This window comes from Terrapene carolina, unplaced genomic scaffold (assembly GCF_002925995.2).
Source record: "Terrapene carolina triunguis isolate 2854851 unplaced genomic scaffold, T_m_triunguis-2.0 Scaffold234, whole genome shotgun sequence".
Classification (NCBI taxonomy): domain Eukaryota; kingdom Metazoa; phylum Chordata; order Testudines; family Emydidae; genus Terrapene; species Terrapene triunguis.
The window spans coordinates 3,246,663-3,270,542 of NW_020664585.1; the positions used below are offsets into that span (position 1 = coordinate 3,246,663).

At 59.2% G+C, this 23,880-nt stretch overlaps 1 protein-coding gene across 2 annotated transcripts in view; it reads left to right on the forward strand.

Moving 5' to 3' along the window:
* The window catches only part of TRPV4 (transient receptor potential cation channel subfamily V member 4), a 38,799-nt gene that overhangs the window by 4,662 nt on the left and 10,257 nt on the right, over positions 1-23,880 (forward strand). Inside the window, exons 1-6 of one of the 2 annotated variants that reach the window (XM_029912628.1) lie at positions 11,291-11,379; positions 12,107-12,526; positions 18,132-18,304; positions 18,873-19,025; positions 19,242-19,382; positions 21,767-22,065. In XM_029912628.1, the coding sequence (XP_029768488.1) occupies positions 12,147-12,526; positions 18,132-18,304; positions 18,873-19,025; positions 19,242-19,382; positions 21,767-22,065 (1,146 nt within the window). In that variant the 5' untranslated portion in view covers positions 11,291-11,379; positions 12,107-12,146. Of the gene's footprint in view, positions 1-11,290; positions 11,380-12,106; positions 12,527-18,131; positions 18,305-18,872; positions 19,026-19,241; positions 19,383-21,766; positions 22,066-23,880 lie in introns of those variants that run through there. The other variant, XM_029912627.1, reaches the window with a different exon arrangement.

Genomic DNA, 23,880 nt, shown 5'->3' on the forward strand with positions numbered 1-23,880 from the left:
AGCTGGTCTGTCATCGCCCAAAGTGGACTTTTGCCAGGATGCTGGGCTTAACGCCCCTCCCTGCTCTTGAAATAAAAGGGCCAGGGGATTCTTAACAGCCGCAAGGGTCAGGACTTACGTCTCATATGAAGGACAGTAGCACAGGGACATTGGTTCAGAGGGACATGTGCCACCTACTGAATCATTAACACCACTTCCTGGGTTTCCAGGGAGGTCTCCCATCCAAGCACTAGCCAAGCCTGACTTTGCTTAGGCTGTGAGAGCTGATGAAATCGCTGGCTGAGGTGGTCTGGTGGGAGCTCGTTACGGGAGGGTAGCAGAATAGTGGCCTTTAGCTGGAAAGGGCTGTGGCCACGGGCTGGAGGCTGCACACTCTCCATGGGGCGTCTGGTGGCCAAGGAGCACAGTGCAGCTCTGTGCAGTGTTCTGGCAGCACGGAGGCACCAGCCCAGAGAACATAGGCTGTTGCTTACCCTGAGCCCAGGCCTGGAGTAGCCCTGTAGCCGACAAAACTGTGCAAACTGGGCTTTGGTTATGAAAACAGGATGACCTGCAGGGTGGGGAAATCTGGAAAAAAGACAAATAAACTAAAAGCTCAATGAAATCCAATTCATCCCCTGGCCATCACCTCATCGGGCAGCCCGTCTGCCTCTGGGATTGTTGGGGCTTCTCCACTCAATGGGGCCAGTTATAATCAGCACACAGTTTCCAAAGCAAACTTCCTCCCGGTGTCCCTAATAACACCACCGGATCTTACCAAGCTGCCTGCATTTTCCATCATGCCGGGCATTGACTCACCCTCCACACTTCGCTCCGCTCCAGCCGTGAAAACAGACCTGTCGGCTCCGCCTTTGTTCCGTCCCATTCTCGTTCTCCTCTGCAAGGAATCGGCCGCATTACTGGGGTGCAAACCCTGGGGGAGCGGATAGTGACATTCAAATAAAAAAACGGTTGCCGCTGAAATCAAGGCCAGTGTTTCCTAAAACGTTTGTAGTGCGATTAGGGCTGGTGGAACTTTGTTTAACCCCCCTCTCCCCTGTGACTTGTGGGCCTGACCCACCTGTCTGTGATCTCCTGAGTCCCAGTGACTGTGCCTAGCCTAAACACAGCTGCGCTTGTTTGCCCCACCCCGTGAGGCAGTCTGGATTCTCCCTGGCAGCAAACAGAGAGGCACAGAACCAGTCAGGAATCGACAGTGACAATGGGCTTGGATGGGAAAAGCCAAGTGCCCACCTAGTGAGGCCGTTCAGTTGGTTTTCTCCTTTTGGGGATTAGATCAGAGTCAGCGAAAAACAAACTCCCAGCCCATGGAGGGGTGTGTTTCTGGAGTGACGCCGGCCCCCATTTCGAGTGCTGTTCCAACAGGTGTTCCAGGAATTGTGGTTGGTGCAGTGGCATTATCCCAGCTGGGTTTTGACCAGTGTGCTGGGGATCACAGAGGGCACGGTGACAATTGGGACTGGGCGTGTCCTCTGAAGCACCCCAGGGATCTACAAAGTAATACGTAGCAAGGGGAAGCATGGCCTAATGGTTAAAGCAAAGGACTGGGCTATTGGAGAACTGGCTTCTCTTCTTGGCTCTGGCTCTAACTCACTGTGTGACCTTGGGCCAATCACTTCATCCCACTGGGCGAGGAGGGTGTGTGTTCACTGGTGGCCAGCCCGTGGCCACTGATTCAGGCTCACGGGGATCTCGAATTGCAGTGTAGACATCCCGGCCGGCTGGAGCCCAGGCTCTGGGACCCTCACCCTCTGGGGTCCCAGAACCCAGGCTCCAGCCTAAGCCCGAACATCTACACTGGAATTTTAGAGCCCCGTAGCCTGAGGCCCGAGTCGGCTGACACGGACCAGCCACGGGGGTGTTGTTGCAGTGTAGATATGCCCCGAGTGCTGGTGGTGGAATGACATCCACCATTGCAGCGCTTAGCGAGCCTCAGATGAGGAGTGGGGCACCAGGGCGGAGCAGTAAAAATCAGGGTCTGATCTGCCGGAATCTCCCTGCAGCTGGACTCAATGCCTGTGCTCGTGCTGACTGCAGCAGGCGTGCCGGAGGTTAAGTGACAGCAGAATTGGGCAGGGAGCCTGTAATCCCCACCATTGCTCCAGCCCTGCCAGCGCGGAGACGGGCAGCGGCAGTTCCAAGATGTCTGCACTCAGCTCTGGTCTGGATCCCCTCCTTATATGACCCAGAACGTCAAGTCCAGGGGAACACGCCTGAGTTTGTGGGACAGGGGAAAGCCAAGAGATCTATTAGTATATCGCTCTGGCAAGGGGCTGTGAATGACCAAAGCAAACGTATAGTCACGATCTGCAGATCCACCCAGTCCCTGTAAATACCCTGTTTGTCACTGAATCTCCTCCCATGTTACTCCACAAGGAAGCCAAGAAAAGGGCCAGAGACAGAAACGACCAGATTGGAGCTGCCTGTCGTTCTGCTCTCATGTCTGTCCTCCTGCCGCTGTCATCAGCGTGGCTGGGGCGAGCAGCACATTAACAGCAACGTGGGACGCAACAAACCGTGCCCTGCAGTCTCCTCCACACGCCCGGCGCACAGAGGGGCACTCCTGGTCTGTTTCCAGCCTGCCTTGGCTCCCTCGAGGCGGGACGGGATGCAGGGCTGGGGTGCAGAAGCGGAATCAGAAGCTCTCCGGCCTGATCGGGACTTCGCTCTGTGGGATCGGCTCCTTCCAAGTCAGGAGGTTCATGTGTAGAAGAGAGAGAAACCACTTGTCGTAGTAATAAAGATTTCTAAGGTGCCTCCTGCCCAAGGCTTTCTGGACCTAACACACTTTAATCAATAAAATATACAATAAAAGCTTTCTCGTCCCCATACTGAACAGAAACGTTGCCCAGTGCTGTCTGCCTGAGCTATCACTGGGTTTAGATGCTCGTGCCAGTCCATGCCAAACTGACTGGAGCTTTCTGCCAATTCTGATGGGGTTGAGGTCAGTGCGCCCGGTGGATTTGACTGCGTGGAATCGACATTCCAGGTTCTGCTTGGTCTTGGGCAGGGAGATGGGTCTCCGGGTGAGACTCCCCTGGCAGATTTTCGGCTGCCAGCCTTCGCTCTCTCTTTGGCAGAGTAGCTTTGCCCGCTCGCTGTCGGCCTGTGTCAGTTAGGGGCTGGGCCCTTGGAGTGACTTTAACCCAGCTCTAAGCTGGACTCTGGACACTCTTTGAAATTCCTGATTGTCTGTAATGAACTCCTGCCTTTCTACCAGCATGGTGCCTTCTGTCTGCCTCACGCACCCCGGCCTGGCTGCATGCTCCTCTCCCTACTTCTAGTCCCCCTTCCTTCTCCCGATCCTTTAGCTGTCAGACCCATCCCCTCTCCGAGACTTCCACTGCATTTCACCCCAAAGCCAGCAGCACTCATCCTCCTACAACAGCACTCCCAACCGAGCACCAGCCAGGCCCTCTGCGTGGTCCTGGGTGTGGAGCCCCTGTTCTGTTACCCCATCCACTCCCTTGGTTTTCTTCACAATGGTGTTTAGTAAGAGCCTGGCCCTCCAAGTGCTTCTCACTGGCCATGGCACTTGCTGCCCTGAGTATCGCCCAGCAGAGTGCCCCGCGCCTGGCACACACAGCCAGCGCTGCTGGCTAGCGGGCCAGGGGACATCACTCACTGGAAGCCGACGCTGGTGCAGCGATGGGACGTGCCGGATGTGGATGGTTTTTTTTTAATTGTGCCACCTGCCGCTCCTGTGCGACTCTGGCCAGGCACGGCCCAGCCACAGAGGAATCTTCAGTCTCGTGCCTGCCTCTGCTCTGCTGCTTCTGGGAAGGTCATTTCCATGGAAGGACCTAGCCCCTATGGCATCCCATTGCACCAGCTTCTCCCATTGCACCAGCTTCCGTGTGGAAAGTTTCCTGACTTTCAGTGCTGGAGAGGCCTGTGTGTCCCCGACCCCGGGGTGTACATAACAATGTGATCTGTTCTCCCCCGGGGTGGGTGCAGCTATGTTAATGGGACATGTGATACCCCTCTGGTGTGGGGGGCGAGATACAACCGGCATGATTAAATAACAAAGGACTGGCTGCCTGGGCATCCCCTCCACTCCCCCCCACTGTGTGTGAGAAGAAAGAGGAACCCGAGAAAGGCAATGTGGGGTCAGTGCAGCTGGAGCCGGTTTGTTAAACCTCACGCTGAGCCGTGAGCACTGAGGTCGCTGCCCTGGCACGCAGCGCCCAGATCACTATCTCCTTCCTGTGCCCAGGGCGTTTCGGAAGGGCTGAGACATGCAGCGACGGAGTCACTCGGTCGGGGGCGGCGGCGGGTTCACGTTGCATGACATTGTGCTGGGGCAGCGATACTCAGACCTCGGGGGTTCAGGGGCCAAGTAAGGGATCAGCGTTACCCAAAAGAGACACACTCATGGGAATTCATCGTTTCATTTACTATAGTGCTGTAGATTCATAGTTACACAGCATGACGGGGCAAATATTTAGTTTATATCTATGTATTATTCTCACAGTAAATAAGTTAATAACTTAATTGGTTAATTTTTAAAAGCATCCGGATTGGCTAATAGCTTAGGTTGGTTAATAATTAAATCGCCCCGTGTTTTAATATCACGCGCTGCAACATCAGCGAACCACGTGCGGCTCTCACGCCTCCGTCTGAGCATCGCTGTGTTGGGGTGTCGTGGGCGTGGCTCCGCTGGGTCCGGCATCAGGACGTGTGTCGGCCACGTAGTGATGAAATCGCTTCGGGGTTCGGGCTGCAAAGTGTCACTTAGACTCTGTTAGTAGCTGGGGTCCCACCCACGCGGCTCGTGGGGTCTGGGATCGCCCTGACCGTGCTGGGAAGATCCCAGGGATGTTGGGTTGGGTGGCATCCCTCGGGCTGCATGCCCCTGGCACCCAAACGGGTGGACAGAGGGGAAGCAGCCATTCACGGGAGCACATGAGACTTTCACAAGCTCCCGACAGACTGGAGAGCCGTTGGCTTGCAAACGTCCAGCGCCATGGTTCATAAAACCAAGGGTTCGTGGCTGGGTGTCTGGAGTCGGGGATCTGCCTGCCTCTTCCAGTCAGGCCAGGCTTTGAGGAGCTGAAAATGAGCAAAAGAGCTGAAGGACATAGAGTCCCCCCCACACCCCCAAATGCCATCCTGCCCTGGGATGGTGCGGAGGGCTCGTTCCCAGCTAACACTCAGCCATCAAGACACCAGCGCTTTAAACTAGGATCCATCCCACCTAAAGGTGTGAAAGGCTCTTCCAGGTGCCCCAGGGAGGGGGAGGCTAATGTGGTGGGCGGGCTCGGTGAAAACATGGCCCGCATGTGGCAGCCTGCAGGGACCCTGCCCACCGAGGGCTTGAGCCTTCTCCCAAGTATATCCATGGGAAACCTCCCGGGAGCAGGACAAACAGCTTCTCACGGCCACCCCTCCCCTCCAGAGCACTGCCCCCCCAACACCCTCCTCCCCCTGCTCCATTAACCAAAAGCAGGATGGGGACAATGGATCCAGTCTCTGCCGTCTCGTGTCACCGGGCTCCCAACACGACAGGCTCCTCGTTCACTGGTACTCCTCTCCCAGGGTATTTAAGGCACTTTCCTGGGGTGGTTTTAGTGTCTCTTTGTAATCAGGGTTAGTGGCAAGAATGGGAGGGCAGCGTGGGCCAATGGCTAGGGCTCGGGATTGGGACTCGGGAGACCTGGGCTCCGGCCTCACCTCTGCCATGGACTGTCTGAGATGCCTCTGCTCTCCGTACAGTGGAGAAGAGGATGCGGACCTGCCTTTGTAGCATGCATGAGGAGCCATCTGTGGGTGCAGAGCACTGGCAGTTATTTGATCAGCTGGTGGGACCTGTTCTCGGTGGTCTCCTTTTGAGATGTACCAAGACCCATCCATGGGGTTCGGCACAATCCTTGGCAGGTTTTTTTCCCTAAGCCCAGCCATGAACCGTCCTGTACCAGCCCTCTCCACCTGCCAGGCCGAGTGACTATGTGACTGGGAGGCAGATCATCGTGTTTAGTCTCTGCTGCGGGTGCCGCTAGAAGTTTAGTCTGTTTCCCTCCGTACGTGCCACCCTCTCTCCTCCCTGGAGGGGAGCGGGAACTTCTGCTGCCACGGTGCACTTCGAGATCAGGGATAACGCGCCCTGCCCCCTCTGCATAGCACATTACTGCCAACCCTAAAGGTTCACCCTGTGCGAGTCCAGCCCAGAAATCATGAGATTAGCCCTGAAATCCTGGGGTTTGTGATTATTGAACCGCCTCTCTGCAGCTGTGTGTGCCAATCCGTGCTGCCAGCTCGCCCAGTGTATGGTGGTTCTGGCCCCTGCTGCAGGAGCTGTCACTGCCGCCTGACAGCGTGTAGCTTCCAGCTTCTCCCCAAACCCAGCATTGTCAGTCATGAGTTCTGTGCCCCCATCCCGCCCGTCCTCCATCCAACTAGTCATTCTGCCCCCCCCCCAGCCCTCACGTCAGTTCCCTCCATGCATCAAGTTCTCCCCTGCCACGTAAGTTCTCCTGTCAGTTCTGCCCTCGACATCAGTTCTGTGCCCCGAGATCAGGGTCCCATTGTGCCAGGCTCTGTCCAAACACACTCCAGACTAGTCTCCTCCTTCTCCTACCCAAAACCTTGAGGGGGGAGCTCTGGCCTGCCTCAGCCAGAATCCCGTAACTGGGGGGGAAACCGTGAGAGTTGGCAGCACCGATCACGTCCTTCTGAAAGCCAGACCTTCCAGGGAGGGTCATGGGAACTCCAGGCCTTCCAGGAGTGGTTTGAGCATTGACCTGCTAAACCCAGGGTTGTGAGTTCAATCTTTAAGGGGGCCACTTAGGGATCTGGGGCAAAATCAGTTCTTGGTCCTGCTAGTGAAGGCAGGGGGCTGGACTCGCTGACCTTTCAGGGTCCCTTCCAGTTCTATGAGGTAGGTATAGGTATATCCCAGCTGCCCAGTGCGCGGGCTGCATGCAGCGAGCGGGGGTCAGAGGAACTTCTCCGGATCCCTTCCCCACGGTTCTCAGATCCCCTTTAAACAGCCGGATAGGATGAAAGACACTGAGCACAATGGCACAACTGCCTGGCTATCGAGGGAGCCCCAGGCTGTGGGCTCCTTTAAGGAGTGGGGCAGGGAACTACTGGCCTGGGGCTGATGGGTCAGGATTCTCTCCTTCAAAACTAGGGGAGGTGGTTGTCCTTGTTTCCAGGAATCTTACTGAGGCTGGACAGCCCTGGGGAATGGAATCCTCCCTCTGCCTGTGGAACGGGTACGATCCAGGCAGCAGCAAGGCTCCTGCCCCCCCCCCTCCAGGCCCCTGCTGGAGGGGTGCTCAAGAGATTAGGCTGCCTGGAGCATACAGCTGTAAAATCTGCCATGGAATTTTACTGTGTGTTTAAATTAACCCTTGGAGTGCTGGTAATTTCCAGGCTGCTGCCAGCTCAGCGCTGGCGGGAGCCTGTGTCTGTAGCTATTCATATTGAAAGCCTGACATGACCTAGATCCTGAGCACTGGGGCTATTGCTTTCTGCCCTATGTCTCTTCCTGGCGGTTACACTTGGCCAGGGCGGGGCAGCTCTTAGCAGGAGGACTCCCTCCGGGAGCAGCTCTGCCTAGAGCCCTAGGGCTGCTTTATTGCCTCTTCCCCAGGGTTGTTGCTGGGCTGGAGAATAAGTCCCTTTGGCTGGTGGCTGGCAGGGCCCATGGTTATTGGCTTTGCCCTGGGCTGGAGCTTTGTCTGAAGAGGTGAGGGCTCTTTGGGCTTTGCCCGTCGGGGTTTTGTTTTATGTTGTGCTTTTTGTACGACACCATAGATGCTTTGGTTGGAATTGTCAAAGAGCCTAGGGAAGTTAGGCCCCTCCAGTAAATGTCAGGGAGAGCTGGGTGCCTAGCGCCCACTGGTTCCTTCGAAACGCTGCCCCATGGCCAATAGCCTGAATCCCGCTAAGTCTGCAGAGGGTTCACCCAAGGGTTAATGCTGTGACTGAGCTAGGTTAGCAAAGGGGTGTGGAATTTGTCAGGCAGGACGTTTGTGTGGTGCTGCTACGCGCAAGGGAACCAGGGAGTGATTAGCCTGATGACAGAAGCTCCTGGGACTTTACCGAGTCTGTGCTGATTGCTGCCTTTCCAGCCAGGAGGGAGGCACTGTGCAGTGGCCTCTGTCTTGTATTCTTGTGTTGGGGAAGCAGCGTGGTCTAGTGGCTAGAACAGTGGATTGGGACAGTTGGGTTCTAATCCTGGTTCTGCCACTGGGGTAAATTGCTGCCCCTCTCCGTGCCTCAGTTTCTCAATCTGCAAAGTAGGGCTAATGATAGTGACCGCCTTTGTAAAGTTCTTTGAGCTCTATGGATGAGACGCACTGGATAAGAGCTATGTATTCTTCTTCTTCTTCTTCTTCAGAGGAAGCTGGAGATCTGCCCTCTTAGGCAGTGTCTAAACTGGACTCTCCCAGCATCGCACTGGTGCGGACGAGGGCGGACGCATTGGTATGTCCGTGTCTGTGATGTTTGACCCTGCTCAGAGCAGGTCTAGCTGACCTGCAGGTAAATCACGGGTGATCACCTGTGCCCTGGCTGCTCTAGCGCCCCCTACTCCTTGGTACCACCACTGGAGCTGCACCAGTGGGAAACCTCCCGAAAGAGGCTATGTAAATGCGCCTCGGAGGAGAATCTGGTGTAACGGTCCTGGCACCATCAGTGGGAGGGCTGAGTCACCATGGTGATAAACCTGGGGAAATGTCAGCCAAAAGAAACCAGGTCTGAAGATGGGACAAAGACACCTCTGTGTGGGTGAGCGGGGAGGGAGACGTAGGGCAGCCAGAGACAGTCATTCAGAGGCCAGCTCAGGGGCTGGGAGCTCTGGCTTCTATTTCTGACTCTGTCACCCACCTGTGGGGACGGGTGACCTTGGGCATTGGTTCCCCATCGGAATAGTTGTGACCAGGCTCCGGGGGCGTTGCGGTGTGAAATCACATTGTTCATCCATGTGTGTAAAGCGCCGAATGCATGCAATGCTCCAGCAAGCGCTCGGAAGTGCTGAGAGACCCTCCGGAGGTTGGGGCTTTGAGTCTGCTCGGGATCAGCCCTTCTTCCAAGCGCTTGGCTCTGCAGAGGTGGGCTGGAGACCCCATATTTCTCGGTCAGCTGGGGGACCCTGAGCCTTTTCCGCGGGGTTTGGCACACCTCTCGCCCGCCCTTCCAGCATAGGAAGAGCAGAGGTAGCACCGGAAGGGGAAGAGTGGGGCAGCAAACTACTTGGGACTCCCCCAACACTTTGGGCTTGGCTCGTTTGCCCCTGCTTTGCAATCCAGAGTGGTTCTGCCCATGTTGTCTCGGGGTGAGAGGATGGGATGCAGGGAACAGAGGCTGGACACTGGACTGGGAGCCAGGACACCCGGGTGCTAATCTTGGCTCCCTAGGTGACCTTGGACCGGGCGCATCCCCTCTCTGGGCCTCAGTTTCCCATCTGTATAAAGGGGATAATGACACCCCCCCTTTGTAAAGCGCTCCCATAGGAATGAAAAGCCCCTCTCTACAAGCCAGGTTTCTCCAGCTTCAGAAGGCCTGCTCAGCGCTTCACGCCTGCCCAGGGGTGCCTGCAAAGGCCAAGGTCCCAGCGGAGCGACAGACTAACCGCCCAGAGAGGAGGCTGCACAATATGGACGAGCCCCACCAAGGCAGATGCCGAGGCTGGGTTGCTCCTTGGAGTCAGGACCTCCCTCGAGCGGGAGATGAACGGGGTGGTGTGGAAGGGGCCATGAGGGGTGGCTAGGAGAATGGCGTGGCTGACCCCGGAGAGAGGAGCAGGAGGAGACGGGGGTGGGTATGGAGCTGGGCAGGACCTTCAGAGTGAAGAGGAGACTCTGAGCCTGGCGTGGACGAAGCTGCGTAAGGCAGGACAAACGGCGCTCCAGGGTGGTGACTCTCCTTGCTGTTTCATTCCTTTCCTTCCTCCCCATCCCGGCACCATCTCCCCATGCCACACGGGGCGCGCGTGCTGTGCTGCCCCAGCCCGGCAGGGAGCGGGGATGCCTCCGTCGCTCAGGGCTGGGATAATTCCAGACACCAGAGTGCTGAATTTCCGATGACACGGCAGCAGGATTGCTGTGCCATTGAAACCTGCTGGCTCTCTAGTAATGACATGCTACATAATTAGAAGCATGTTATCCAGCAAATGTTCCAGTCTGAGGCCCGGAGAGCAAAGCCCCACATTAGGGCTTGTTATACAAAGCTACAACCAAGTAGAAAATGACATGTTCCCAGGCTGCTTTTTCTGTCCTCCCAGAGCTGCCGGGCCTGTCAACAACAGCACAGACACCGACCTTGGCTCCCATAGCTGGCTGTGGCTTAGAACTTGCTGCCTGCTGGTTATTTCTTTTGCAAATTTTCCTGTGCACCAAAATAAATCAGGGACATGGATTTGAATTCCAGCTGCAGGACAATCCACACTCAGGTCCCTCCCCTGCCACGGAGCCCTCATTTGGATCCCCTCCCCCATCCCATTGCAAGCCTCCATCTCAGGGTCTGATTGAAACAGATTCCCTGTTGCCCCTCAGTTGTGTCACCGTTTCCACCTGTGCAGTGTGAGCGTGAAACACTAGGGGGCAGCATCTCACCCAGCTCTGCTCTGGTGTAACTGGCTGCACGCAGGAGGGGCAGGGTGACCATGAATTGGGCCCAGGAAGCCTGGTCCCCCCCTTGCCTACACCTGGGAAAACTGGGAATGTCGCCGTTGAAGTCAGTGGAGCAGCACGGGTGTGAAACCAGCATGAGACTAGAATCGGGCCCTTAGCGTTCACACTCATGCCAGCCCTCTGCTGAGCCCGCTCCGTGGGGTCCTGAGAATGGCACAGTGCCAACCTGCTGGGCCAGGGCGGCAGCTTCTGGCTCTCGCCTGCTGCCCCGGAGCCACTGCCTCGTGTTGCTTTTAGCCAGGCCCTTGGTGTTTATTGGAGGGGGTTCGGGGTGGCTGATCGGTATTTATAGGGCTGGAGAAAGAAGAGCCTGTTCTCTCCCCTGCACTGGGCTGTGCCCAACAAAACCACATCTGGGCAAGGCAGGGCTGTGGCAGGGCTCGCCCTCTGTCATTAGAGCAGCTCTTTGAAACATGAAGCCCGCAGCTCATTGGATCCCACACACATCTGCAGATATGAGGGACCCGGCTGGCGCAGCCACCACCACGGCACGGACTCGCTAGCTGCCTGCCCGTCCCGCCCTGCATCCCGGGGGCCCTGGCTCCGAGTGCAGGGGAAGCACGTTTACTGGGAGAAGTGAGACGCGGGGAGTTTGTGATCTCCCTGAGCACGGAGGGACGGGACCCTGGTGCAGGGAGTCCCCCGACTAGGCGCACTGGGGTGAGAACTGGGAACTGGCTAGGAACGATCCCTCGCCAGCGAGACCCAGGAAGCTGTTGCAAGATCCCAGCAGGCAAAGGTGTGAGGGGAGCGGGGGCCCTGCGATCTGAGGGGTGCTGCTCACTGGGTTATTCTGTTTTAGGAGGGTTGAGTCGATTTGATCCACCCTCACCCCCTGGGAGATCTCGTTCGTCTTTGGGCCCATGTAAGTGGTGTCTACACTGCAAAGGGGGGTGAGCGTACCTGTGTTAGCATTACTCTAGCTAGCACAGGTAACAATAGCAGAGTAGAACTGGTGGCAAGGGCTTCAGCGCAGGCAGGCAGCCCGTGGGTTCTGTGGCTGGCTTGTACTGGGGCCACTAGCCCGCGCTGCCATCTTTGTGCTCCTATTGTTAACCGTGCTGGCTAGTTCCGAGGTGCTCCTACCTGCAGGGCAATCCCCGCTTCTCTTGCAGCGTAGAGGATCCCAAATCCACCCGCTGGCTTTCTGCCCGGGCACGTGGACAGTCCCCACTCCGGCCTTGCCCCTTCCTTTCCCTGACGCAGGGAGGCTCGACAGCGACCCCCCCACCGGGCTGCTGCTCTTCGGGGTGCTCTGGGGCTTCGGCCCAAGCTGTGCCCCAGAGCTGGGGGCCCGGGATTCCTGCCCCCCGCAGCGGGTGGCGCTGAGCAGGGGCAGCCTGGCTTTGTGCGTCTCTGGCTGGGAGGGTTTGTTGCGTAGGGCGTCTCTCTCACCCTGCACACACACGCCCCTTCCCACCCCCCCATGTCATTTCTCACACTCTCGCCCACCCCTTCTCTTCCAGGCACACAGGGAGGGGTCGGGGCCCTTCCAAAGCGGGCGGCATGGCGGACTCGGATGACCCCCCCCAGCTCCACGTCGGGGAGGCCGGCGAGGCCCAAGGCGAAGAGGGCTCCCCTCAGAACGACGCTTTCCCCCTCTCGTCTCTGGCCAACCTGTTTGAGAACGAGGATGGCCCCTGCCCCGCTGAGGCGGCCCGGCTCCCCCCCGGCTCAGGGGACAGCAAGCAGCAAAACCTGCGTATGAAATTCCACGGGGCCTTCAAAAAGGGCGTGCCCAACCCCAAGGACCTGCTAGAGTCCTCCATCTACGAGTCCTCTGTCGTCCCAGGGCCCAAGAAAGCCCCCATGGACTCGCTTTTCGATTACGGCACGTACCGCCAGCACCCCAACGAGAACAAGCGCCGGCGCAAGAAGATAGGGGAGTGAGTATGGCACCCCCGTCCCCTACGGGCAGCATGTCTGCTTACGCTGCCGCCTCTCCATGCCAAGGGCTCTGCGGGGCATCCAGCCACGAGATGCCAGCCAGGGTCAGGGTCGAGCTGGCTGGGAAAAGGAGGGAAGGAGGGCGGAATTGTGAATTGCTGTTTTAATTCCAAATGGTTTTACCTGCTCTAGAGGTGGCTGGAAAAAGGGGGCATTTTTTGAGCAAATTTTATCCAAAATGTTCCCATTTATTTTTCAAATTTCGGAATTTCCAAATGCAACACTTACTCAAAGTTTTGAAAAATATCAGCCAGCTCTAGCTTGGGGCATTTGCCTTTCCCAGCCTCACAACCCAGCGTCTCTCTGGGCCAATCCAGAAAACGTCGCAGAGTTTGTGAGCCTTTTTGCCCCTGATGTTTCGTTGCTGTTCAAGAAGTGCTGGAGAGATCTTTGTGCTCCTGTTTCTATTATTTTCGGTGCTCAGGTGCCCTACCGAGCCACATTTCTTTTATTTTAATGCTACTTTTTAAAAAAATCCACATTTTTATAGCAAATATTTGGAACTGTTCGCTGTGGATTTGAACCTTCTTTGAGACGTTTGCAGTGAAAACTATTTATCTGAGCTGCTAGGACTGCAGGAAGCAAACGCACTAAGAGGGAGGGACATGGAGAGGCAGGATGGGGTCGCTACCTTTGATGCCACAGTCCCAGTGCTCAGCAAGGGCATTTCGGCCAACCTGGTCATTTCTCACAGGTGTCAGCTAGTAACAGTAATGAGTACGTCTGGCACCGGGCAGCTGCATGGTGTAGCAGGCTCTGCAGCGCTTGTGTTGAATGTGCCCACTTAACACCACCTGCTTGTGTCTGATTGAACGTTTTCCATGGTCACTTACAAAGCAGAGGGGCACTGGGGTTACAGGGATCCCAGCTTCCTAAAGGTGCCTTGCTGGGAGCTGGACAATAGCCAGGCCCCTCCGACCTGGCCCCGAGCAAACCTCTGCCAGCCGAGGGCAATGCAGGTGGGGCAGGCCGCAGAGCGAAGGGGCTGCCCGGGGCAGAAAGTAGCAATGAGCTGTGCAGACCGCCCAGGAGGCGGTAAGGTTGTTGGAGCAGGACTGGGAAGCTCCAGAAGCCCAAGGGACGATCAGAGCCAGGGGGATTTCCCCTCCCCTGTCCCCCAAGCAGGAGGAGTAGCTGGGATGCCCTTGGTTGCCCATGAGTGCACTGCCTCCACCAGCCTGCGGTAGCTGCTGAGACACATGAAGCGTTCCCTCCCTAGCTGGGCGATGCTCCTGGCGCTCCAGGCTGGTGTTAGGGGCGCTGGACCTGCCTGAGCTGTCCCTGAAGTAAGGATGAGATGAGCCCTGATGCTGGGGGGTGGAACCCCAGTGCCGAGACCAAAATGGGCTGGAGCCGCGGTCTGGAACGGACCTCGAACCCCGGCGCAGGCCGGCGGGAGATCACGTTGAGCTCGATCTGGGGGCTGCGAGCGAGCAGCGGGGCGGGGTGGGGGGAGGTCAGCGGGAGCAGGGCTGCGTGGAACTGTCCCCCTGAGCGAGCCGCGTTGGAGGGCGGTGCAGACAGCCTGGCCTGGGAGGGTCTGGCACTCGCCAGGGCTGCTGGCTGCCAATCCCCCTCTCGCGCGCTCCCCTGAAAGAGGGCTCTGTGCTGGGCCGTCTCACTCTGGCTTTCCTCGCGGGGAGTGGCAAGCCGGCTCCGGCATGAATGGGCTTTTCAGCAGTGCTGCCCGCCCCCTCCCTGCCAGGCTGGGCCAGGAAATGCTCCCGGGGGACATGGAGGCCCAGCCCGCCCCAGAACAGGGCGCCGGGGCACAATGCACCAGTCTGTCCTGGAGAAACTCCCCACGCTGTGGGGCTGGCCAAGCCCTGGGCTGGAGAGACTCCGGCTCCGCTCCCCGGGGTCGTTCAGACAGCACGACAGCCTGCTGGGGTCCTGCACTCCACTGTGCTTCCCGGGGCGATGGCCACCCAGGAGACCTCAGGTGCTGAGGACTGACAGGGACCCAGGGTCTGGGGGGCAGGATCCAGGGTTCTGGTCCCCGCTCTGGGAGGCAGTGTCCCCCCCATGCTCAGGCTGTCTGTCAGAATCCCTTCCTTCTGTCTTCTCCACTGCACCCTTCTGTGGCCTGGGGCCAAACCCACACCTCTGGGTCTCACTGTCCCCACATGGTCTGTAGCAAGGGGATGACAACACTCCCCCCGCAGATCCTAGGGTGAAAGGGGCTAGGAGTTGGGGGGCATTGCCCAGGCTAGAGAACAAGGGAAGCGGGGGAGGGGAGGGCGGGGATCAGAGGGGAAGAGACGCTCTCAGCTGGTTTAGCAGGCACTGGCTGCACAGCTGTCATTGTGCATGGTGCTGTATGGCGCACAGAGGCAGATGCCGCTCTTCCAGATGCTGAGAACAAATTGCCTCCCACTTCTCTCCCCCGCCCTGGTTCCTGTATATGTGTCGGGTGCGGGGGGATCCCTGACCCTCCGTAGCAGCCAAGGTCCCGAGCCCCACAGCAGCCACATGTGCGCGGAGAAGCGTTTGGGGCTGTTGCTGTAGGATAGGGGCGTGCACCTGGATGACCCCGTGACACAGTCACCTGCCTTAGATGGTGCTGGGGGTCTCCCCCTCCCCCACCTGCCTGAATCACTTCCATTCCCAAGGGCTGGGGGGCCGCGGCAGAGACCAGCGCTCGGAGGGGAGTGTGCGTTCATGTCGCCCCCCACAGGCACGGTGTGGCACCACGCCACTGAGCCGGGGAGAAGCCCCCGGCCTGTATTGACTGTCCCCCTCCCCCCCCGGGTATAACTGCCCCCCACCTGCACTGCAGGGACATTAGATACAACTGAAATCGGACCGGCAGGTCTGAAGGCCCCATCCTGCCCCCCAGAGCGTGGCCTCTGACTTCCATGGGGGCAGGACCAAAAGCTTGTGGACGTTCTCCGGTCGGATCTGGCCTGAGTGGGGTCTGTAGACGAAATCTAGCTGCCACTCCCCCGCTGTCCCCTGAAGATGGTCTGAGCTTTGCAACCTGGGTGCTGGGCCAGGACTCATCCCCGGAGCTTGGAGCAGCCTTGCAGAGAAGGACACTTCCCCGCGTTCCTGTGGGAAGCTCTTTGGGGCTGGGAGCGGGGGGCGGATTTGTTTGTAAAGTGCCACGCCAAGGTTTTCATTGATAGCAACAATCTGGTGATCTCCCTGCTAGGAGGTTCTCCTGGCGTTTAGCCACGCTTTCCCTTCCCACATATCCCCCCGTCACTCTTCTTTCTGGCCCCTTATGCCACCCGAATGGTCCCTCCCCAATAGCTGGGTTGTTTGCTTGTAACCTACCAGGAAGTGCAAGCAACTGCTGCTCAGGTTTCTGAGGCTAGAACCCAGGGCCCGGGTGAAGTTAGCTGTTTGGTTGGGTTCTTGTTCCGGCAGCACTGCCTGGGCCGATCCAGCCCTGCGGACCCCCCGGGGTGGGCAAGCTCATTGCATTGCACAGAGGTCCTGGGTTGCTCCTCGCCGGGCGAGGTAGAAATTCCTTTAATGACGCCTTGTTCTGTAAGTGGCTGATTCGAGGGAGAAGGCCTTGTTCCGGCTAGGCCTGGGGCTTAGCTGAAACCGGTTTGTGTAGATGTAATTAGCGGAGACAACAGAGGTGCCCAAACCAGCCCGGCTTGCGTCCACGGGACTGGCCTGAGGGCCCGTATCCTCTGGAGAGTGGCGTTTAGCCATCCCCAGCCTTCAGCAAGGGAGTTGGCCCACGTCACCCCCACCCCGTCTCTGAGCCTGTTTATCCCTTTGCAAAATGATGCTCGCCTGTCTCCAGGGCTAAAGGCATTAAGGTTTGCAAAGCCCCTGGGGCGGAAGGCACTCGGAAGAGGCCACATGTTCCTGCCAGCTCACTGTGCTGGGGCAGCTCTGCATCCCGAGGCCCATTGGTGCTGGTCCTAGTGTAACCAGAGGAGGGCGCTGCAGTCTTATTACACTTTCTAGCTCTGGGACAGGACCTAGTCCATCACCCCGCCCCTCTCTGGCCATCAGCCTGCTGCCACTGTAGCTCTCGAACCGAGCCCTGGTCTCCTGCGTGGCCACACGGAGCACTAACCACCTGGCTACGGGGCTGCCTTCCCAGCGTGAGGTGTGAATTCTCCCCCCGGGACTGTGTCTCTCTGGTGCCCTCTGGGGTCGGGGGCAGCAGGCTGCTGTGACAGCCGCATTGCTAAACCCGTTTGGCTGCAGCCTCTAAGCGGGAGTGGGTTCAGGTAGCGTTCGGGGTCACATTCACATAGTCCTTGTTTGCCAGGGGATTTCAAATAGCAACAGGGTGGGTGAGGAGCTATCTTGCATTGGACCAACAAGCTCTCCTCCCCAGGGGTTGGGTCCAATACAAGGTATCACCTCGCCCACCCGGTCTCTCTAATCTCCTGGGGCCGGCACGGCTACAACTGCACTGCCTGCCTGGGATTTCGGTGTGCGCGGCCAGCTAGAGTTACGACTTCCTTCGCCGACACGATCCCTTTATTTGCAGACCCCTCTCGGGGCTGGGATTCATGGGCAGCTCCTGGAATGAAGGGGAGGATTTGGGATTTGCTGACAGCAGCAGCGCGGAGCTGGACAGGGGCTGCGTGTATAGTTGTGTCTTGGGAGATAATTGCATGCACCAGCGCCCAGGCTCGCTCTTTGGATCCTCTGTGATGCAAAGTCCTTGCCAAGCAGCTGTCGGCTGGCCTCTCTCAGAGCACGCAGGGTCCCCGGAGGGGCAAGTGGCCTCCAAAGCAGGGAGACATTCGGAAATTCAAGTGCTGATGGCCCTGGGCCCTGTGAAGTGAGGGGCAGGCCTGCAGGGCCAGGCATGAGGGCAGGGTTGAGCCCATCCGTGGCGGTAGCTGTACCAGACCTGTTTTGGTGCTGCTGTCAGGTTCTGGAAAGCTTAAGCTTTAATTTAACTTCATATTTTAAAAGTAAATGTCTAGCCTCATTTCTAATGGGCCCTGGCACAGCGCTGCCTGTCCGAAACAGAAACAACCCCCAGGAGAGGTGGGAATCGGCCCTTACCTCTCCATGGGCTGTGTTCATTCTGAAGCCTAATGACACCAGCTGACATGTCAGCATCGTTAACTATTGCACTGCTGTTCAGTTTAGTAGAAACATCCAGCTATGCCGGAATCAGTGGTGTAATGCGGAGAGCGTGAGTTATGTTCCCTAGTGTGAATGCGGATGGGTTTCCTTCCACAGGAAATGAAACACTTTATACAGGCGACCAAGTATTCCTGCCTGCATTTTACAGATGGGGAAACTGAGGCACAGAGCAGGGACGCACCTTGTCCAAGAGAGTCAGTGGTGGAGTTCAGTCCCCCTGTCTTGACTCCCAGTCCAGTATCCACTGAGTCCCACTGCCTCTTGTGCACCTGGGTAACTGCAACGCCGTGGGGCAGAGGAGAAGTCAAGGGCCAGGAGGCCAGATGCCCCACCCAGGCACCTGGAGCAGGCTGTAGTAAAGGAAGTGTCAGTGGCCGTGTCTGGCTCATGCACTGGCTCCTGGCCCTGGTGGCAGGAAGAGCTGCGCGCTCTGAGAGCCTGTTTGTAGAACCGGTGCCCCTTTTCCAGGAAGCAGACCCACAGCCCGAAGGCCCCGGCCCCCAACCCGCCTCCAGTCCTCAAAGTGTTTAACCGGCCCATCCTCTTCGACATCGTGTCCCGGGGTTCAACCGCCGGCCTGGACGGGCTCCTCCCCTTCCTGCTGACCCACAAGAAGCGCCTGACCGACGAGGAGTTTCGAGGTGAGCTGCGAAACGGGCAGCGTCAGCACGGCCTGGCTCTGGGGCTTCCTGCCGGGGCGGGGGAGCCGAACATACCAGCTCAGGACAGGGGAGAAGAGGGGAAGCCAGTGGCTGTGCTGCGCAGGTCCTGTGCCCTTGCTGCAGAATCTAGGGACACAGCAGAGTCCGTTGGGCTGGGCGCTTCATGTGCAGTCAGCATGGCGGAGCGGGTAGTGACGGTGAATTGGGCGTGCACCCTCAATTGTGCGTACACAGCTTGGCTGAGCCTGGCTGTGCAGCCACTGCCCGTGCCCGTGTGAGTGCATCAGGGCTGGTGGGTTCCCCTGAAGATCCGGCTGCCCTTGTGGGGAACTAGCCTCTCTTCCAGCCAAGCAGGTTTGAGGCCCCCATGTGACAAGAAACGCTTCTGAACGCAGGTGTTCCTGGGCCATGCACACCTGGGGGCTTGTGGCTGGGACAGCAGCGGGTGAAGGTGGAACCCCTGGAGGTGGGCACGTGCCCGCTCTGAGCTTCAGGCTGTTCCCGCCTGCCCCGCTCCCTCTCTTACAGCCCCTCCACTCCCCTGCAGAGCCCTCCACGGGGAAGACCTGCCTGCCCAAAGCGCTGCTGAATCTGAGCGGGGGCAAAAACGACACCATCCCCCTACTGCTGGCCATCGCGGAGCAGACGGGCAACATGCGGGAGTTCATCAACTCGCCCTTCCGAGACGTCTACTACCGAGGTGGGGGCTGAGCCGTGACCTGGGACGGGGGTGGGATTCCAGGCCATGGCCAGCGCTGGGCGGGCTGCTGGGAGCTGAGCCGCGGCCGGGGCAGAGCCGCGTTCACCCCCGCCTGCCCTCCCTGCGGTGCGTCGGGAGCGTGACGCCGGCTCGGCCGGGGCGTGGAGGGCTGGGGCTGGGCGCTCGGGGCACTGACGGGCCTGCGTGTGGTTCCAGGCCAGACGGCGTTGCACATCGCCATCGAGCGTCGCTGCAAGCACTACGTGGAGCTGCTGGTGGAGAAGGGGGCGGACGTGCACGCCCAGGCACGCGGACGCTTCTTCCAGCCCAAGGACGAGGGCGGGTACTTCTACTTCGGTGAGTGGGGAGCGCTGTCTGGCCCTGCGCACGGGAAAGGCCACATCCTCAGGTGGCGGGGGGCCCCAGCTGGAAGAGCGGGTGGAGAAGCCACCTCCAGTGAGGGGGACGCCCCGATGGGGGGCTTGGTAATGAGCCAGACCAGCCCGCCCCTCGGCCCAGCTCCTGGGTGTGGGTGCCAGGAAGCGTCCCTGTCTGCCCGCTGACTGCAGGCCTGGGAGATGGGCTCTGGGGTCTCACCAGCTCCGTGTCCCACAGACCACCCCAAAATGGACCCCTCCCCCACGCAGCAGGGGCCTAGAACTGACGTGTCGCTGGAGAATGACCTGCCCTCCCGTGGCGGGTCCCCTGGTGCTGGGCTGAGGCCGGCTGGCTGGGCAGAGAGGGGGAGGCTGGATGTCTCTGGCAGCCCTAGTGGGAAGGGGGGACCCCAAAGGCGACTCACAGGGGGCCCTCTCGGCTCAGCCACGGTAGCGGCAGCACTCTGCGCCTGGCCACCCCGCGACCTCAGCTGGGTGCCCCTGCCCCACTGCACCCTTCGACGCCTCCGAGCGCTGGGGCCCTCCCCGCTCGGCCCAGGGGGGCTCGCAGGACTGGGCACACGAGCTGGCCGAAGCAGGCAGGGCCCCACACAGGCAACCGCCAGCCTCCCTCCTGAGCAAACACTTGCCTCGGCCCCGCGGGGGCACTTGCCCAGGGCGAGAGTGGCTCCTCTTGAGGTGCAGGCAGGCTGCTGCTTCCAGCCGGCTGGGGGAGCGAAGGCCACGGGGCCAGGCGGGGAAGGGAGCTGGTTCCCTCAGAACTGGCCTCCCGCCGGGGACCGTGGAAACGGAACCGAGCCCTGTCCCCAGGGCAGCGCGGGAGGCCGGAGAGCCCCGTGGCCCTGGCCTGGAAGGCAGGTTTCCCCGAGCCCAGCAGGGATCCAGACGACGGCGTGCTGGTGCGTAGGGGCACTCGCTCTGGGGACAGAGCCCCCCTCTCTGCCCCCACAGCCTCTGAGGCCCAAACCCAGCAGGCCTGGCTGGTGCCTGGGGAGCAAGGGTGGGTCTGACTCACAAATCCCATGGGCCCGATCCTGCTCTCTGGGGTTGTACACCCATCTCAGCAGAGTTATTCCCGTTTGCACGAGTGGGAGTGAGGGCAGAGTTGGGCTCTGTGTCTCAGCGGGCAGCCCCTGTCCCTGTTGCCTGGGGGCATGAGCCGGGGCGCCCATTCGAGCCGCAAGCGGGGGCTGCGAGCCCACATCCAGCTGGAGATGCAGGGGAAGAGCCCGGACCTGTTTCTAGCACGTGCTGTGGCCCTGGCTCCAGGCTCTGCTCTGGCAGAGGGCACGGGATGGGGCTGGATGTGCCAGCTGCCCAAGAAGCTGTGATGGGGATGGGGCAGGGGCAGGTGGGTTGAGGCCAACGTCCCTTCTAGAGATGGGAGGGAGACCAAGGCGAACCAGAGGGTGGGAGATGTGGGCCACCAGGGCCAGGGGTTCCCTGCTGTGCCCCACCAGAGGGAGCCTTGGCACTGCTCCCTCTGGCCCCTGCCGATGGAGGCGAGGGACATGGTGCCAGGTGGGACCTTTACACCAAGGCCCATGGCCCAAGCAGCCACCTTAGTGCGAGGGGGTGAGAGCAGGAGGCTCGCGGGCGAGGCTGCTCCTGGCACCGTGTGGGACTGGCCAGGCTCCGGGGGTGATGTGACTCTCCCCAGGGTGCCCTGCACGGGGATCAGCGACTTCCCCAGTTTGTTGGATGGTTGCCATGGTGAGCGGTGGTGGCTCCTGTGTGGAGATTCGACCCTTGCGCTGGTACACACCGGCCTGTGCGGGATCTCCCCTTCGGGTCACACAAACAGTCTCACACGCAGTCGCGGTGTGTGTGCCATCACACACGTGTGCAATCCCTTACACTCTCAGGACCCTGCGCTGGTACACACCAGTCTGTGCGGGATTGCTCCGTCGGGTCACACGAACATTCTCACACGCAGTCACGGTGTACGTGCCATCACACATAGAATCATAGAACTGGAAGGGACCTCGAGAGGTCATCCTAGTCCAGTCCCCTGCACTCAAGGCGGGACTCAATATTATCTAGACCATCCCTGACAGGCGTTTGTCCAGCCTGCTCTTAAAAATCCCCAATGATGGAGATTCCACCACCTCCCTAGGCAATCCCATCACACACTCACGCTCCTGGTTACTCCACCACTGCTCAGGCCTATACCTCTGCTCGCCCCACCGACTGTTCGCTCACTGCCTGGGGGAGCAGAGCGGCTGCCTCTCCTCAGGCCTCTGGCCTGGCTCCCCGTAGCTGGCTGGCCGGCGCCCAGAGCCCAGTTCTGAGAGTGGCGGGGCTGAGAAAGGCTGACGTCCGTCGTGCTCTCTCCCCTGCCAGGCGAGCTGCCCCTCTCCCTTGCCGCCTGCACCAACCAGCCGCACATCGTCAACTACCTCACGGAGAACGCGCACAAGCAGGCAGACCTGCGGCGCCAGGACTCGCGGGGCAACACGGTGCTGCACGCCCTGGTGGCCATTGCCGACAACACCCGGGAGAACACCAAGTTTGTCACCAAGATGTACGACCTGCTGCTGATCAAGTGCGCCAAGCTCTTCCCCGACACCAACCTGGAGGCCCTGCTCAACAACGACGGCCTCTCGCCCCTCATGATGGCGGCCAAGATCGGCAAGATCGGGGTAAGGGCCTGCCGTCCCGTCCTCCTCCAGCTGCTGCTGCAGGGAAAGGGCAAAACCAGCTCCGCCAGCCCCTGGGCGAGAGCCCCTCTTCCCCCACTGCCCCTGCAGCTCCCCCCCAGAAGGGCAGGAGATGCTGATTAGCGTCCGGCTCCTGGGCAGGGCTCCTTTCTGGGGTGATGGGGCAGTCTCTGTACTGGGGGGCAGCCTGTGTACACGAGTTCAGCTCAGCGAGTGTCTCCTGGTGCATCGATAACGACCCAGCACATCAGTCGAGGGCTCGGCTCACGGGGCTGGGAGGCAGGGACTGACCCCGAGTCCCTGTTGGTCCAGCATACCAGAGAGAAAAGGTGGATGAAGTAATATCTTTTATTTGACCAGCTTCTGCTGGTGAGAGGGACAAGCTTTCGAGCCGCTCTAAGCTCTTCTTCAGGGCTGGGTGAGGGACCCAGAGGGTCCCAGCTAAATACAGGGTGGGACAGATTGTTACGCACAAGGGGTTAACGCATGTTGCAAGAAACCACTTAAAATGAGGCAGGTTTCCTTTGAGGAGGAGGGCTGGTCGGGCAGCTCTGGAGTGACCTTTGCCCCGGGCGCTGTGGGGTTTTGGTCTGTTAGCATTGTCCTGCGGGAGTTCATGTGAGCGCGCAGGGATGGTCTGGTTTCACCCGCCTGGTTGTTGGGGTGCTTGATGAGACACCACATGCTGGGATAGGCCCGGGCAGGACCCCTGGGTGCTCGCTCACCCACCCACCCACAGCAGGGGCTGGTTCCCCTGATCGCCCCAGGGTGCGCTGCTCTGGGGAGTGACTTTGGGCCTGGCTGGTTTGTGGTTTAGTGACTGCCTCCCTCTAGTGGCTGGTCGCAGTTCTCCAGCGGGTTTGTGTGTTTAAGAAGCTGCACTGGAACCTTATAAGACAAGCGGCTCTGTGGCGAAGGGGTCCCCGATCTTGGGCATAAGGGTAGCAGCCCATTAACAGGCTCGGTTAATGAATCATAGAATATCAGGGCTGGAAGGGACCTCAGGAGATCATCTAGTCAACCCCCTGCTCAAAGCAGGACCAATCCCCAATTTTTACCCCAGTTCCCTAAATGGCCCCCTCAAAGATTGAGCTCACAACCCTGGGTTTAGCAAGCCAATGCTGAAACCACTGAGCGATCCCTTCCCCCCCCCTCAGGTGTCTCGACTGCGCCACTTCCCTTCTCTTCTACCTTGTCCTCCTCCCCCCGACCTGTGCAGCTGGGACCGCGCCGCAGTGCCACGTGGCGGGGTGCATGTGTGAGTCTCCAGTTAAAGACACGGGGATTGTGAAAGAACAGGCGCTGTATGATGTTACTCCTCTGGAAACAGAGTGGTACAGCCGTGCCGGTCACTGCTGCGCCTTTCCACCCAGGGAACAGGGTTCGTGGGGTCCCCAGCACCTGCCCCAGCACCCCCTCCTGGCCACTCTGCGGCAGCATCGTAGGGGTCCCAGCCCATCATGGTCAGGCAGAAAAGTTACCCCAGGGCCTTGAGGAAATGAGGTGCTATCCGGGCTGGTAAAACAGGTGTGGGGTGGAGAGGAAGCAGGGGAAGAGCGTCCATCACACAGTAATTGCTATGGGAATATTAAAGCCAAATCTTCCCATGCTGGCCCCTGATTCTGGCCGGCTGCCGCAGTTATCGGTGCTCAGCGTGGGACACTCTGGGCCGGCGTGACAGACAGTCAGAGGCTCGGCCCCTCTGAAAACCTGGGCCGAAGTTGGGTGCCCAGAATCAGCAGCCACTGCCGAAAATATTGGCCTGGACACTTAGAGCAAGTGGAACCCCCTGAACCC